The 17,532-nt window shown below is 42.4% G+C and overlaps 1 protein-coding gene across 2 annotated transcripts in view; it reads right to left on the bottom strand.

Annotated features, from left to right (window-relative positions):
- Positions 1–225: 225 nt before the first annotated feature.
- CETN3 (centrin 3) overlaps positions 226–17,532 on the bottom strand; it is a 36,192-nt gene continuing 18,885 nt past the window's right edge. The window contains exon 5 of one of the 2 annotated variants that reach the window (XM_025204477.1): positions 226–459. In XM_025204477.1, the coding sequence (XP_025060262.1) occupies positions 374–459 (86 nt within the window). In that variant the 3' untranslated portion in view covers positions 226–373. Of the gene's footprint in view, positions 460–13,543; positions 13,991–17,532 lie in introns of those variants that run through there. The other variant, XM_006023834.3, reaches the window with a different exon arrangement.

Genomic DNA, 17,532 nt, shown 5'->3' with positions numbered 1-17,532 from the left:
GGAAATGATTAGGGCATGGGTGAGCCATTTGAATGCTGGGACAGAAAAAATGGGTACTAAGATCTCTCTTTTTTTTTTTTCCTTCTCTGGAAAAAACATAGTACCTCAGTGAATCAGTTCCAATTGTCTTGATAAACATTACATATCCAAAACAACAACGCTGTTTTCCCTCTTTATTTCTGTTTCCCAGTAAGGCTGCAAGATGATTCAACATTCAGAAGGGAAGTAAGTTATCAGTGCATTTAGACTGCTTGGTTTTTATTTGTGCGTGTTTAGCAGACACATCTTTGCCAGCAAAATACTATTACATAGGTGGAACAGGCACACAAGTTTTTAAGCTATATGTATACATTGTTAGAGTCAAAATATTCAGTTATAAAACTTCAGCCTGATACTTGATTTGTTGCTGCTGTTGTTTTAACTTCAAATCCTTTTTCTTAGTCGTAACAATAGGTCCCCCTAGTGGATAAAAAGCAGATACATTTTAGCCTGGCTGTTCTTACCAATCCACTATAACCGAACTTGATTATCAGGTTAAAGTCCTCTTTCCACTTGTACAAATTAATGGTGAGAAGACATAATTAATGTTTATGCAGCTCTTTGAAAATGGAAAACATTCTGTAAGTGATACACACTTTTATTGAGTTGGCTCATTAACCAGTAATGTCACAACTCTTCCCAAAGCAGGATCTAATCCCTGTACTGTGTCTTTACAAAACAAAAGGATGTGTATTAGGTTTTTGTAAAAATGAGTCTGAATTTTATTATTTAGTTGTATAAAGCACACTTTAGGGTCACAATATTTAAGATATGTCTTATAGAACTAAATTAAGACACTGAGGCCAGGTACAGACATCACACATTTATCAGTATAAGTGATACTGATAAATTTATCAGTATAAGTGACTGGAAACCAGTCTATACACATAACAGAACAGAAATTCAGCACACACAGACTGGTTTAAAAACGGTGGAACCCAGCCTAAAATTTGCTCCCTTCACCAAAGAGTGAATGTGTGTTGTGTTTGCTGCTGATCTAAACTATGCCGCTTACAGACACCTGTGTAAATTAGATGGATTCTGCCTCAGGCTTTTTGAATGTCTGCACCTAGCTTGGTACTGCCAGTGCAATAATAGTAGCCATTACAGCAGGGGTGGCAAAATCTGGCCACTGCGGGATTTTGTCCAGTCCACAAGTCCCTCAGTCCCATCCAGCCTAGGTATGTGAGACAGCCTGGGCTGTGGCATGTGTGACCGGTCCCACCGCCCCAGGTGTGCATCAGGGCTGGCATGGTGCAGCAGCTGGACTATTTCCCAGCAGCCCAGATGGTGGAAGGCCCTTCCAGCTGCTGCCACTGCAGGATCTGACCCTGCTGCATGGGCACCCTGGCCTGTCTGCCCCACACCCACTGCTGGGCACAGGACCTGCACAAGGCAGGGCGCTTGGCCGGGCAGCTGGGATGGGGCCATGGGAAGGTGGGGCTGGAGAGACTCTGGGATCTTGAGGCAGTGACAGTGCAGGGCTGAGGCCTGAGCAGAGCCGCAATCTTCTGCCCACTCACCCCTACAATAGGTGTGGGTTATGCGGACAGGGGCGTGCAGGGAGCAGATCGTGGCTCTGCCCCAGCCTGGCCCCATGCTGTTCCCACCCCAGGATCCTAGGGTCTCCACAGAGACCAGCTGGGAGCCATGCAGGCAGGGCATGTGGCTGAGCAGATGGGATGGGTCTGTGGGTACATAGGGAGCTCTATCCAGGAGTGGGGTGGATGGGGCTGTGATCTTGAGGCAGTGACAGTGCAGGGCTGGGGCTGCGACAGAACTGCGATCCCTGTATGCCCCTGCCTGCAGAACCAGTGCCCACTGCAGGGGCGTGTGGGCATTGGTTCTGCCCCAGCCTCATGCTGGCACCACCCCATGACCCCACCCCGTGATCCTCGCCTTACATGCCTGTCCTGCGCCCCGTCTGCCTGCAACCCCATCCCATGGAGGGAGTTTTGGTGAGCTGTTGAGGGGGGCGGGTGCTGACCAAGCCCATGACAGCTCAGCAGAACTCCCTATGTGGCCCGCAGGCCCAAATAATTGCCCGCCCCTGCATTACAGCTGTAATTAGTTTGTGCTTACAAGACCTCAAAACATGTTTTAGTAGGTTAGGAATCTCACCCAAGTTATCTTCAACTTTTCTAAAAATACCAGGGAATTATCTGACTTTCACCTGGATTAAGGAAGTGATTTCTGTATAATGCACCATTCTAGGAACAGAATTTCTAACAGTGTTACCATTCCTCACCTCTACCCAGCACAGCATTCAATATGAATGCCAACCCTGGAGTAGATCTATGACCCATATCATTTTGGCCTACAGCTGCTTCCTATATTGTTCCCTCCCCATCTCCTGTCAAACAACCTTATCTGATTTAAATCAATTAACAGCTTCTCACTGTCAGGTTTTTTTTCCCACACAGTAACTACAAATTTCTTCACTGCTTACATCCTCCAGGTGTTTTGCTCTATTCTTTTTTCTTTGTCTTATTATGGCAGTTCCAACCTGTATTTTGCTCCCTTTATCTCCAGTAGAAAAAACCTGAGTGTTTTAGGTTTGGGGCAAAATTGGCTCTACTTAGTATCTGATAATAAAGAGAACTGGCACACTGATACCTCTTCCTTATCCTACTTCTCAGTTACCCTGCTAATATAATCCTTAGGCCTTCTACTGCAGCAAACCTCCTTCCAGGAAAAAGCTAGGAACAATGCCTAATGCTATGGTGAAGCCAAAGAAGGCTGTTGAATGCAGCATAAAATGTGTCAAGTATGCCAACCTGTGGCTCGTATGCAAGCTCAAATTCCTAAATGTAAATGCAGGTGCTTTCTGTTTGTAGACCTCCATGTGGCTTGGGGCATTAAAATCTAAATGCACATTCAGTAACTAACTGTATGAAATACTGTATTTGTAAGATGATTGAACACTGAGATACTGAACTGAACCTAAATGATTAAAAAGAAACTTCTGCAAAACAGAAGAGTCCATCTTATTTGTAAGATGTTTTCTAGCTGCTAACAGATTTTCCACCTATTAAATATAACCCTTCTTGCTAAGCCTTTTCTGTAAAAATTCCTAAAGAAAGGTAATTTTAGAAGAGTGAGTGCCAAACAGTGCTGATCCAGTGTCATACCTGCCAGTAAAATAGAGTCTGCTCTACCGACAGTCACAAAAGTCAGGGAATAAAACCTTTTCAGTAATTCTTTGATTGTCAAAATAATGCTTTCTGGCTTTGAACTGCTTGGCAAACAGAATCAGAGTATAAATGTGTAAGGTGGGAAGTATCTATTTCTCGATCTTGGTCTTTTTGCCTCCACAGCATAAGGGGAAAGTATAAAGGTAAAAACTGCATGTGGCATTCCAAATGTAATCTTTCAAGGTGGATTCCCACGAACTATTTGATATGTATTCTGAGGAACTATCACATGCAACAGATGATCATTTGCTAAAATGATCAATTTGCTTGGCGTAGCAACTGAGTTTTCCCAAAAGAGGAACCGCCTTTGCTTTGGTTACAAAAGTTTCTGATTCTCTCAGCATTTATAAGACTTCCAGTGCCTTCCTATTCATCTACATTATTGTACTGAAATTGTCCAATAGGATTGGTACAGGTTTTCCCTTGATATAACTTGGAGATGGTACAAGAGCTCGAAACACTGACCTCTCTTTTTTCTCTGAGGGACCATTTTCCTTTTGTTACTGAATGATGAAAACCTTCTCAACATCCCTGCAGACTTACTTCAATGGCAATTATCTCCCAGCAAGACTGGTACAGAAAACGACCTCTGGAAAAGTTTTGCTTGCGACAGCCAGTATCTGATAGAACTCCTGACCTAATGTAAAAGTCAAAGGAAACGCATTGCTCTTGCTTCAGATATGGCTGATTCTAGAGCAAGAGAAGGTGAATTCATCTATATAGTAGTCACCATTAAAAGTCTAATTTACCAGTAGCTTCCACAGTGTAATACCTGGAAAAAAATGTCCCCATTCTAGACAGAAATCTCAAAACTGTAAATAGGAATTAGAGTATTCTAGAAGCCTGTGCATTTCAGTGTTGCTGACTCCTGTGCTTTTATGAATTTTGGAATATGAGTGTATTTTTTTAAAGTTTCAACATATGCAGGTTGAGAGAAACATCTCAAAACCAGTGCTTTGGGCTTCATGGCAGTCTCACAGAGTAACTTCCACATTGTCAAGGATATATAGATACCTGGATCTACCTTCTCTCCATCTGATCAGAGCAGAACAGGATAAAAATCTGGGAGCTTGAAACTAGTTCTTTTGACAGGAGCATCAGGAAACCATAGACTTTTTCTATGCACCTCAGATTCCAAAGTCTCTTGTCCCAATGTCCCAAGTACTCTAAGGAGCTAACATCTGGCAGAAGCCTTAGGTGTAATAGCACTAGGCAGTTTGATGAAGACTCCTTACTGGATTTAACAGGGAGAAGCTGCATCTATACCAATACAGGCAATCCAAGTATTACTTTCCAGCACCATCTTTGTGACTCAAGTTTTTGCTTTGAAGCTAAATTCAAGCCCAATTTAAAAGATATTTCCTTGTGGTAACCAAACAAGTGTTTTGAACTGTACCTGTTTGTTAGATGTGCAAGCATTACTAGGACTCCTTTACAATTGGGTAGACTTTTGAGGCCAATGATGCAACGATGAGCATCCATCCTTGATACTGTTCTATCACACAGCCAAAGGTTGAAGTTGCTAGGAGGCCATCTCCTTTCTTTGATATAACACATGAAGCAAGGTGGGGGAAGACGGAAGGACCCAGTATCAAGGCAAAAACAAGAAAAAATGTGCCTCATAAAACACACACAGAGGAAGAGATGTATTAGACCAAGGCCAAGAAACTAATTTCAAGACGCTAAGGCCTTAGACCTTAAAAAAAAAAACTGGATCTGGAATACCAAGAAAAATTAGCAGAAAATACAAAATTTACCACACAAACAATAGCCTTAAAGTTTTAGGGAAAAGGGTTTTGTCATTGGTCAAATAATAGTACACAAAAACACTTGTGGCACTGGAAGCAAAAGCACTAAGAACAGGCACTGAAATACTCTGAACACAGCAGATGTGAAACCCCCACATTATAGGTGCCGACTTTGTTTTTTGCCAGCTGGAGCTTCTTTTTTTTCTCTTTTTTTTTTTGCATTCTTGCGCTGAGCTCCATGCACACCCAAAAGAGGCCATGTGTTACTTCAACCCAGCTTGCCCGATGTGGCTCATGAGTGCTGAGCACTGGCTAATTATTTTTGGTGTGTGCTTGAGCCCCAGAGCACCCATGGAGTCAGTGCCTATGCCCCACATGATACTCTGCCTATCATACCAACTAGTATCACCTCACTTTCCTTGAACTGCCATTTGCTTGCATCCTTCTGCTGCTTCATACTTACTGGCACCGAGTGATGATCTGGAATGGTGATAGTACATGTAGGTAAAAAATGTCTTCACCGGCCACAGTGAAGTCTTAACTAACTGGAATGGTCATAGTACAGTGTTTTGCTTAGGAGAAAGTGGTGTGTGATGAAAGATTAACAGGGAAACCCTATCTTACTTTCATTGTCCTCACACCTTAAAAGCACATAAACAAAGGCACGTCTGCCCATTTCATACTAAGGGGGGAAAAAAAGCAGGAATGAAAACCATGGTTGGATGTTATCTTTAGAAATGACTTTCCTAGAAAGCTCTGCTTAAGAGCATTTTCTCTGATCTTGGATAGAAAGCTTTTAATCTTCCATTTTTATGAAGTTTTGATAAGACTGACTAGATTACAAAATGTTGGTTAAATACTCTGGGGCCCTTAAGAAAAATGGATGTGTTCTTCCATATGGAAGAACTCTACTTACAACAATGAGGAACTACAAACTGGTGAGCTTAACTTTTGCTCCTGGAAAACTGGTAGAAACCATAATAAAAAATAAGATGTCCATCACATGGATGAGCAGGATTTGCTTGGGAAAATTCAATGTAGATTTTGTAAAGGAAGCATTTCCCTCACCAGCCTACAAGAGTTCTTTGAGGTTTCTTTGATTAAGGGTGATCAGGTTGATATAAGATATCTAGACTTTCAGAAGTCTCTGGGAAGGCCTGTACCAAAGAGTCTTAAACATATTGAGTTGTAATGGCATTATAGGCAAGGTGCACTTGTCTATCAGTAACTGGATAAAGGACAGTGAACAAGAAGCAGGCATAAATGGTCAGTTTTCACAAAGAAGAGAAGCAAGCAGTAGGGTTCCTCCAGGATCTGTGTTGTTTGACCTTTATAAATTATTTGGAAAGGAAGATGAATAGCGAGATGGCCAAGTTTGTAAATGACACCATATTATTCAGGGAGGTGAAAAACAAAGCTGACTGACTAATCGCAGAAGGAAGACTGGTAAAATTTAGTGCATGGGCAACAAAGTTCAATGGGGATAAGTGCAGTGATGCGTTTGGGAAAAAATAACCCAAGATGGACACATGATGGCACATACATAATGATGGACTCTACACTGACTTATTAAAAGAGAAAGGGGTCTTGGAATTATTGTGTCAGTCCTCTAAAAACATTAGTCCAATATTTAGCAGAATGAGTAAGGCATATAGAATGTTAGGAATTATTAAAAGAAATGAACTGAATACAAAAGAGAACATGTCATTATTCCAATGTATAAACCCATGGTATGTTTACACCTTGAATACTGCATGTATTGCTTGTCCTCCCACCTCCAAAAGGATACCGTAGAACTAAAAAAAGGTACAGAGAAGGGCAACCAGGATGATTAGGCATACAGGAAGTCTTCCACAGGAAGAGAAATTAAATTGGCTAGGATTTTTCATCTTAGAGATAAAAGGAAAAGGAAAAAGATAAGGAACAGGAAAAGATCTATAAAACAACAAATGGCGTGAAAAAAACTAAGGACTTACTAACATCTCTCACAAGACTAGATCCAGAGAATATACAATTAAATTATTATAAAGCAGGTTTAAAACAAATTAAATTAAATTCCTTTTCATACAATTTGTAATTAACGTGTGGAACTCATTGCCGCATGAAGTTGTAAAGGCTGATAATTTAACCAGGTTCAAAAGAAGATTGGACAAATTTATACAGGATAGGACCATTAGCGAGTATTAAACATGATACCAAGACAGGTGATGAGCACAAGGAGTAGTAAGTGACGGGGTCCGAATAGTCCCAAGAATCAGGGGGTGCTGCATGCACCAATACAAGACCTTAAATGCCTCTACACTAATGCTCAAAGCATGGGAAATAAGCAGGAGGAACTGGCCCTCCGGATAGCTAGTACAAACCCAGACATAGTAGGGCTCACAGAAACCTGGTGGGATTCATCCCACGACTGGGTGGTAACCATTAGGGGCTACAGACTATACAGCCAGGATAGAACAGGGAGGATAGGCGGGGGCGTGGCACTCTATGTCAAAGAGCAATACATGTCCTCAACTAACAGGATGGGGTCAGAGGAGGGGCAGGTTGAAGTGCTCTGGGTCAGAATACAGGGGGGCTATGGGGAAAGGGACTTAACAGTGGGGGTCTACTACAGACCACTCAACCAAGGGGAAGAGCTGGACCGTGAATTCTTGGGCCAGCTCGTGGAGGCACTTAAGGCAAGGGATGTAGTTGTCATGGGTGATCTAAATTACCCGGACATCTGCTGGGAGGAGCAGTCAGCCAGGTCGGACCTCTCACGAAAGTTCCTTGCTGAGATACAGGACCTCCACTTAACCCAAGAGGTGCACAGACCCACCAGGGGGAATGCCCTGCTGGACCTGGTCCTGGCCACAGGCGATGACCTGGTGAGGGGACTCCAGGTTCTTGACCACCTGGGTGACAGTGATCCTCGCCTACTGGAATTCACCATACAGCGCAGGGTGTCAAGGGCCTGCAGTAAGGCAGTAGCCCTTGACTTCAAGAGGGCCAATTTCAACGAGTTGAGGAGATTGGTAGGAGAGGCACTGGGGTCCTGGTGAGTTGGGGAACTGGGTGTCCAAGATGAGTGGTCATTCCTTAAGGAGACGATCCTCCATGCCCAAGGGGTGACAGTCCCAAAAAGAATCAAAGGGGGCAAGAGTGCTCAAAAGCCATCCTGGCTCACCAAAGGCACTCAGGAACGCCTGAAAGCCAAAAAGGGCGTACACCAAGTGGAAGGGAGGGGCTATCACCAAAGAGGAGCATACCCTCATCACTTGGGCTTGTAGGGGGGCTGTTAGGAAAACTAAGGCAGATACGGAACTAGGGCTAGCATCAACGATCAAGGACAACAAAAAGTTCTTTTTTAAATACATAGGGAGCATGAAGAAAGCACCGGGTAACGTGAGGCCCCTGCAGGATACGCTAGGCAATCTGGTGGTTGCACCAGAGGAAAAGGTAGAACTTTTTAACAATTTCTTTGCCTCCATTTTTTTGTGCAGGGACTAGGACTCCCCCACTGAGATTCAGGATGGACTCAAGAGAGACTCTGACAGGCCTAGGGTCGGGGAGGACCGAGTTAGGGAACTTCTGGAGGGGCTGGACATGTTCAAATCAGCAGGTCCAGATGCTCTCCACCCCAGGGTGCTGAGGGAATTGGCAGGGGTTATTGAGGGGCCTCTGGCACGGCTTTAGGAGCATTCGTGGTGCTCTGGCCAGGTGCCAGATGACTGGAAGAGGGCTAATGTGGTCCCCATTTTCAGAAAAGGGCGGAGGGAGGACCCAGGCAACTATAGGCCCGTCAGTCTTACTTCAATCCTGGGGAAACTCTTTGAGAAGATTATCCAGGAGCACATCTGGGAAGGACCGGCAGGGGAACGACGCTCAGGGCGACTAGCATGGGTTCATTAGTGGCAGGTCCTGAATGACCAACCTGATTCCTTCTATGATCAGGTCACAAAATCATTGGATGCAGGTGTTGCAGTGGATGTAGTCTTTCTGGACTTCAGGAAGGCCTTTGACACCATCTCCCACCCCATTCTCATTAAAAAGCTAGGCAACTATGGCATTGATGCCTAGTCAGATGGGTCGCAAATTGGCTGAGGGACCACACCCAGAGAGCGGTGGTGGACGGGGCATATTCGACCTGGAGGGACGTGGGCAGTGGGGTCCCCCAGGACTCGGTCCTTGGGCCCACACTGTTTATTAGCGACTTGGACAAGGGAGTGAAAAGCACCGTTCAAATTTGCTGACGACACTAAGATCTGAGGCAAGGTGGGTAAGCTAGGAGGGACAGGACACAGCTGGACCTGGACAGGCCAAGGGTGGGCGAATGAGAATAGAATGGGATTCAATACTGACAAGTGCAGGGTGCTGCACTAGGACAGTAAGAACCAGCAGCATACCAATAGGCTAGGGAACTTCCTTCTCGAAAGCACAGTAGCAGAAAGAGATCTTGGAGTCATTATCGATTCCAAAATGAACATGGGCCGCTAATGTGAAGACACAGTCAGTAAGGCCAACCACACCTTGTCATGCATCCACAGATGCATCATAAGCAGGGCCAAGGAGGTGATCCTCCCCGTCTATGAGACACTGCGTCTAGTTCTGGGCACCGCACTTTAGGAGAGATGTGGCCAGCATCAAGATGGTCCAGAGGAGGGACACTCGCATGATCTGGGGACAGCAGGGCAGACCCTATGAGGAGAGGCTACAGGACCTGAACCTGTTCAGCCTTTACAGAAGGCTGAGAGGGGACTTGGTGGCTGTCTACAAACTTACCAGGGGGGACCAGCGGGGAATGGGAGAGACCCTGTTCACCTGTGCACCTCCCAGTGTAACAAGGAATAACGGCCATAAGTTGTTTGAGAGTAGGTTCAGGCTGGACATTAGAAGACACTACTTCATAGTCAGGGTGGCTAGGATCTGGAACCAACTTCCAAGGGAAGAGGTGCTGGCTCCTACCTTGGGGGTCTTTAAGAGGAGGCTTGACAATTACCTAGCTGGGGTCATATGAGCCCAGTATTCTCTCCTGCCCAGGGAAGGGGGTCAGACGTGATGATCTACTTAGTTCCCTTCCGACCCTACATCTATGCATCTATGAATCTACAGTTCAGGGGCAGCAGCCTAATTAGATTGTCTAGGCCTCTGAGTGCCAGAAGCTGCTAGGGAAGAGGGACAGAAGACAGATCAGTATGAACAGATCTTTTATATATGCTCTTCCCTTAGCATCTATTCTGCCATTGTGAAACACAGGATACCGGGCTACACAGAAATGTGGTCTGACCCAGTATGGCACTTCATATGTTGCTCACAGCAAGATTTGGAGCAAGGGTATCCAAAGTGCATTCCTTAGTAAGCTTTATTTCTTCCCGAGCAAGTTCTCTTTTATGATGGGGTCCTGGGTCCCTAACTTATTTTTTCTCTACACGTACTGTTTTATCGAAGCATATAAAAGCAATGCTATACATGTTTCAGCTATATGTAGAAGAACTGCTATCTTTACAAACACGGGGCTAGTGCTGCAAATATTTCACGCTAGACAATGTTTAATCCCATGAGCAATTACCCATTTGTAGATTCTAGCATACAGACAGCACACAAAATAGTCTATTTATCCTACTGTTGGAGTCCCTATAGTTATCATTTCTCCCACTTCCTCTCCCTCAATTTTTAGCTTTGAGAGAAAATGTAGTCTTTTTACCCTTACCACTTTCACCTAAAATATTTTCATGAGATTGAAAGTATAAAATGTTCATAACCACCCCATAAAAATAATTTTCATACTATTCTATTGTTTACATATTGTTATAAGGCATGTTATATCCATATGCAGTACCTGGTTTGTGCTTTTATGACACAGTTTTCTTTCGGATTTTATTTCATTTTATACCTAAAAATATTAACACAAGAATTGCATCATCATTTAGTTTTTTATTGTAATATCAAACTGGAGTAAAATGTTAACTTCTGAATAAAAAAACAACAGGCCTTCCTAACAAAGCCTATAAAAATATTTTCCAAGATGGCACTTAAAAGATCCTGCAAAGAAATGCACGTGGAAGGACCTTGCCTTCACATAGGCTTCACTGCCTTCAATGGGGCACTACATGACATAGCAGAAATGGAATTGCAATGTAACAATTGTACAAATATTAGCTGGTCAATATGGTAAAGTTACTGTAGAGTTGTTAGTCTCCTGCATGAATGTATCAATCTAGAGTAATAAGCTAGAAGGACCACCAGAAAATATTTCCTTGATGAAAATATTAGAGCACACAATTGAAAGATAATGGGAAAAAGCTATTAGGGTTCACACAAATCCTACATTCAATCTCCAACATATTGTGAGATTCATTTTGCTGTATTGGCAACTAATAGATTTAAGGAGCTATAAGCAATTAAAAAATGATTTCTTGGAGAAGGGAGGGGAACAAGAGTAATCAAGGTCTAAAGTTATACCCCCTAAAGAAGCAGCGAGGGAAACAGTTAAGAAAAAGAACTATTACCAAGATCAAGAAATCTATAGGAAGTTTAAATTTAGAAGGATCCCCACGTATAAAATGGAAGGATGACTGGTGAGGAGGACATCTGTCTAGTCTGTTTTATTGTGTTAATACCAGTTTCTTTATAATCCTCTTTTCCTAAATAAATACTACTTTGCTTGAAGAATGCTGTCTGATTAATATATAACAGTCAGGAAACAACCTGAGGTATTAAAGTAGGATCTGCTAAGGTAATCCTCGTTGATGATAACAAACTGAAACCTAGGGCCCTTTCTGACAGTCCATGGTTCAAACTCAAGAAAGAGATGACAACTCAAGACCTGAGAGGCGGGTATACACAGGGAGATCAAAAGGAATTAGGACAGGGGTGGGCAAAATACAGCCCATGGGTCAGATCCGGCCCACCAGGCCATTCTATCTGGCCTGCAGAGCCCCTAAAAAATGTAGTAAATTAATACTTATTTGCCCCGGCTCCCTGTCAAAAGCTGGCTGGAGCCAGGGGCAGTAGGGCCCACAGGGAGCCCACAGCAGGCCTACAGGCTTAAACAGCCCAGCCCTGCCCACCCCCAGCCAGTTCCCTGCTTTCCTGCTCCCGCCCTGCTCCAGCACCATGTGGCTGCAGCTCCTGGCTGTATCCCTGGACTGTGGAGCATGGGACCACGCTGGTAGGGGTATGTGTGTGCGTGCGTCAGCAGGCACAGGGGCAGAGTATGTGCGTGTCTGTAGGCACAGGGGCAGCATGTGCGTGTGTCTGCAGGCACAGGGGCAGAGTGTGCGTGTCTACAGGCACAGGGGCAGAGTGTGCATGTGTGTGTGTGTACAGGCACAGGGGCAGTGTGTGTGTGTTCACAGGGTGAGTCCCACATGCACACCCCTCCATACACATGCACCTACGCCTCCCCTCACACTGCCATACACAAACCCCAGCCACCGTCCCCCCCATACCCACCCACACACCACATACCCACATCCCCCACAAACCTATACCCACCTCCCACAATATACAAGAATAAAATTTCATTTTAAGCTATTGTACAGCCACTGCTGCATACACTACACAAACACATGTAAATCAGGACAAAAATATTTTTTTTAAATCAAATGAATGAATGTTGTAGATGATCACTTTAGAATATAATTTGGAATTTTTCTGGTTCTGAGATGGCAAAACCCCTTGCTGAAAGGAGTACTTCTGGGGGCAAGGGGAGGGACTTCTGGTGGCAAAGGTCAGGGGTTAGGGGGTGGGAATTCTGGTCACAAGATAGCAACCAGGGGGTGGGGTATCTGTCAAGGGGCGGGGCTACCCATGAGGCCCTTGACAGCTTGCCAAAACTCAGTAAGCAGCCCTCCGCTCAAAGTAATTGCCCGACCCTGAGATAAGAGATACAGTTAGCTAATAAAAGAACAAAAAGTAAGAGACACCAATAGCTTTTAGACTGCATGAATAAAAACTTTGGTATTCTAACTGGCAAAATATTATTACCAAAAACACTGACTCTTATAGAGAGAAGGTTAGATAGTAAGGTTGAGGGTGTTTCACCAAACAAATACAGGTTACTATTTGCTGAAAAACCCTCTCATTTGAAAAGCACTCCCAAAACTGCAGTGTACTGGAGAGTGCTTCAATCTACACAGAATGTTAAAGAACAAAAATGGAACCATTAAAAATAGACAGGAATTTCAAAGATTAGATAGGCTTAAAAATACAGCTACTTCAGCAGGCATTTAAAAAAATGTTCTGTGCATATTAAAAAACTTATTTCTTTAAAGAAAATAGGATATTGCATCCTCAACCACTGAATGGAAAGAAAAACTAGTCAGACATCTGGACTATTTATAAACAAACAAAGAAACAAAAAAACCCAGGATACATGGATAAAGCAGTACTAAGAACTAGTAAAATTCTTCTACAGTCTAGAATACTTGCAACATTTAATAATTCATGACACCACAAAAGAAGGCATCCGTATAAATACTAAGCAAAAGAACCCTCTGTTACTTTAAAAAAATAAAGCAAACTTCAGCTTGTAGTCCAATTCAGTTTCAGATTAAGTGCAGAAATAATAAAGCTTTCAAATGCAATAAAAGAACATTTTTATTAAAATGAAGTTTGTCAAACCTTTATATATCAAAACTAAGGCCACAGCTAATGCTAACATAAAGTCAACTTCAAAAAAATTTATAATATGATTTAATTTAGAAATTTTATACAAAGCTATTTTACAAATGGGTACTTAAACATTTAAGAAACTTAACACTGTATTCTAAAATGAGAGTGTATCATTTATTCTAATGATAGGATTCAGTTACAAAATACTGAAGTATCAGTATGTAAGATGTGTGTTTCTTTTGGTCCTGTGAGGAAAAACTGTTTGTGAATGCATCCAGTAAAAGAAATAAAAACATAATGGGGCAACTGAAATGTTAACTGCCAATAATCCTCCCTTTTTTGTGCTGAATTCACTTCTTTTCTTGTGATTTTAAACATCTCCAGTCATAATTGCAATGAACTCTTCCTGATTGACTGTGGTAAAAGAGACAGAATGTAGTTAGACAAACATACTAGAAATCTATAAAAGAAAGAACAATATTCTATGTACATACTACACATTATATCTTCCCATTTAGTATTTTAGAACAGTTCCAATGCTAACAGAGGTTAATAAATAAAAGCTCTGCCTTCTTTGTTTTCAATTTTTAACAAGTTAAAACTCTTCACTAATGTCTTGACAAACCATAAGGTTAGAATTAAAGGAATTACAGAAAATGTATGGAAGTCACGAAAGCCAGAATCAAGCTACTAAGATTAAAAGCAATATTGCATAAGCACAATTTGGAATGGTGTACAGAGATCTCCTCATTATGCAGAAAAAATTGGAAAGTTATTTAAAGAAATTAAATGCACTGAATACCTTCTATCGTTAGAATAAAATATTTTTCTAGACTGCTTTCACTGTGGAGATAGTGATGCAATTCCAAAGTTCTGATCAAATTTTGATTTCTATTAAAAGCAGTGATTCAACCCTTACTTTATGGTATAAAAAAAAACTCTCTCCCCAAATGTATAGCATGTGACAAGTTATACAAGTCAGACAATCTTAATGAAACAGCCTTTGAACTTGATAGTTAAAATGTCCTGAAAGTATGTCCAAAATCTACTTAAAAACTGGATTGTACTTACACGACTTTATTAATGATTGCTCAATTCTGTTCTTATGATTATGTAAAATATAAAAAGCTAACATGTATACAACTATCTTAGGTGTTGTAAAGAGTCGAAAAGTTCTCATTAGCACATTAATTGACCTAATGTTAACATCCTTTAGAAGTTCTATGACTATAAACTAGCTTGAGTATAAGTGCTTGAAATGCCTTCCAGGCATTGCTGCCTCACATTCATTTCATACCTAGGCAGTGCTACCAGAGGAACTGAAGGAAGAGTGAAAGTCGTCAGTAATACACAGAGATATTAGGAGTCAGGGACTAGGCTTTCCTCTTCCAAAACGTATGTGAACACACATGAATCCAAGTTAAGTGGCCAGTGCACTCTAAGCAATTTGTACAGCTCTAGTGTACAAATCTAACACAGTGAAAGAAAATGACTAAAGGTTAATGTTACCCATCTCCTAATCATCTTTTAACATCATGTGGAAGCATTCTCTTCCGGTTTGTTATTTAAGCTCCCTCTACACATGAAGGTGAAAGGATCTAAGGGATCTGGTCTACATGTACACGGCAGGACACACAAATATGGGTGCTGACAGACATGCAGCTCCCCACTGTAAGTCATGGCGTTTTAAAGAAAATGACATGAATTATGGTGACCCCCTATCCACCAACCCAACAGACATTCATTGTTGACTTGGCGGGATAGGGGCTTGAGCTCCACTTTGGAGCCAATCCAGGAGGAGCTGCGTGTCTGCAGCCTCGCTTCCCTAGCACTCCCCACCACCCCCCCTGCCTCCTCCCCCTCGGCTCCAGTACTGCCTGCATGATGGGAGAGAAAGGAGGGGACAGAGCTCCAGGCTGGGGTTTGCTTCCACCTGTGCCCCCTCCAGCACAGGCTGAACAAACCTCAGCCCACAGCTCCAGTCTCCCGCTTGTCCCCCTCCCATCATGCAGACACCACCAGGGATGAAGCTGGGCTGCTGAAGCCCTGCCTCAATCAAACAGAAGTTAATGAAGTCACCCTGCTTTGGAGTGCCTTCATCTGAATCCTCACATAATGCGGGATAACTTGGCATATGACCAGGCACTTTTAAAGTGCTCTGCAGATGCTCTACAGCCATGCACTTCTGTCAGGAAATGGCTGTAGAATATTTTCAAGAGGCCAATCACATGACAAATGTCACTTCTGTCAGCACCCTGTGGAATCATGCATTAGATCCAATCACACATTAAATCTAATTGTGCCTTACTGGCAGTGTGGGGGGAGCCCAATCTTGGATTCCCCCTACATCAGCAAGAAGCAGGATCCCACAGCTGGGAGTCCCCTTTGCTGAGGGGGCTCCCAGCCATGGGAACCATGTGCAGCCGAGATGGAGAGCCCATCAGACGTGGGGATTCTAAGTCCTGGCTGCCTATGGGACGCAGCAGGGACTCAAAGCCCTGCCAAATGCCCCTGTTGTGCCCCATAGGCAGCCAGGATTAAGAGCCCCGTGAGCTGTAGGACTCTTAACCCCTGCAGCCATAGGGTGCTGGTGTGGTCTCCCAGCTGTGGGGGTGCCTGAAGCACCCCAGGGCTGGGAGATCAGAGTAGCCATGATCTCCCAGCTGCTTCCTGGAGTGCTTCCTCACCTCTGCACCTGGAAGACTGCATTGGCTGTGATCTCCCAGCCCCGGGGCGGGTGTTGTGCTCCCCAGTACCTGGGAGATCGCAGCAGCTGCGGTATCCCAGCTGCAGACTGCCTATGCATGCAAATTAAAACTGGATAGAAACAAGCTGTAAAGTTATTACACATTTTTGAGCAATACCTTTATAACTGTTAGACCTTTTTAAGGCGTGATAGTTAATTTGCATGTGTAGCCAGTCTAAATTCATTGTGCAATTAACAAGGTAATGGTGCAATAGATAACATGTAGAGGGGGTCCTTAATATTCACAACTTGTTTTAAGCAACTTGTTGTATTCTGAAATGTTTAGAACTGAAAGAAATGTCAACACAAAATAAAAGATATTAAAATGGAGGTTAAAATTTTGCAGTGCATATCATTAGCTTAAATGTGAGACATATGGATATCTAAAATCATAATTATCCTAAAACCAACAACTGCAAATAAAAATTAAGTTGTCACATTTAAAAGAAAATATGGTATTAAAGTTATGGAAATACACAGTTAAGCCACACAAACATTTATTTCTACATCTACCTATTCCTAAATCTACATTGCTCTGCCATGTTAAGGCAAAAGAATATAAATATCAGCTTAAGATCACTGACTTTAGATCAGCTTAATCTAATTTGGGACTGTAAACATTGAAATATAAATCAATCCCATAGCTATTTTATGTTTGAGCAGGTCACAATTAAAACTGACTGGGTGACTTAAAAGTGCATTTCCCTAACTTAACAAGCTTAGCTCTTTTTTAAATATAAGTATAATTCTGATATTTTTAATTGTGTTCTGTAATGCCTGGTATTTGGATAGTTATATTTCTATCATTTATGTTAATGATATATTGTCTCTACCTTAATTCCATTTTAAATGTAATTTTATTTCTTAAAATAGTAAGCAATGACCTATGAGAGGTTTTTAAAATTATACCTGAGATTAGTGTTAAGAGAAAATTTACATACTGATAAGGAGTTCAAGAACTAAAAGACAATCTTGCCAATTAGAAACTAGGAATAAATATTATGGCCTGTGCTCCCTATTTAACATTAAAAACAACAGACATATGGATCACATTACTGAAGAAAATGTGAAGAGTATGTAGGCGCATAAATTAGTTCAAAATAAGTTTGTTAGTTTCTTTAAAAAAGGAAAGAAAAAGATAGCAAAGACTGAAAAACATGATGAGAATCACGAAAGAGGATGCATGTTGGCCAAATTGGCTTCTATTGCA

Source organism: Alligator sinensis, unplaced genomic scaffold (assembly GCF_000455745.1).
Source record: "Alligator sinensis unplaced genomic scaffold, ASM45574v1 scaffold218_1, whole genome shotgun sequence".
NCBI lineage: Eukaryota > Metazoa > Chordata > Crocodylia > Alligatoridae > Alligator > Alligator sinensis.
Note: the sequence above shows the minus strand (reverse complement) of the source record. Positions and strands in the feature narration are given on the sequence as shown.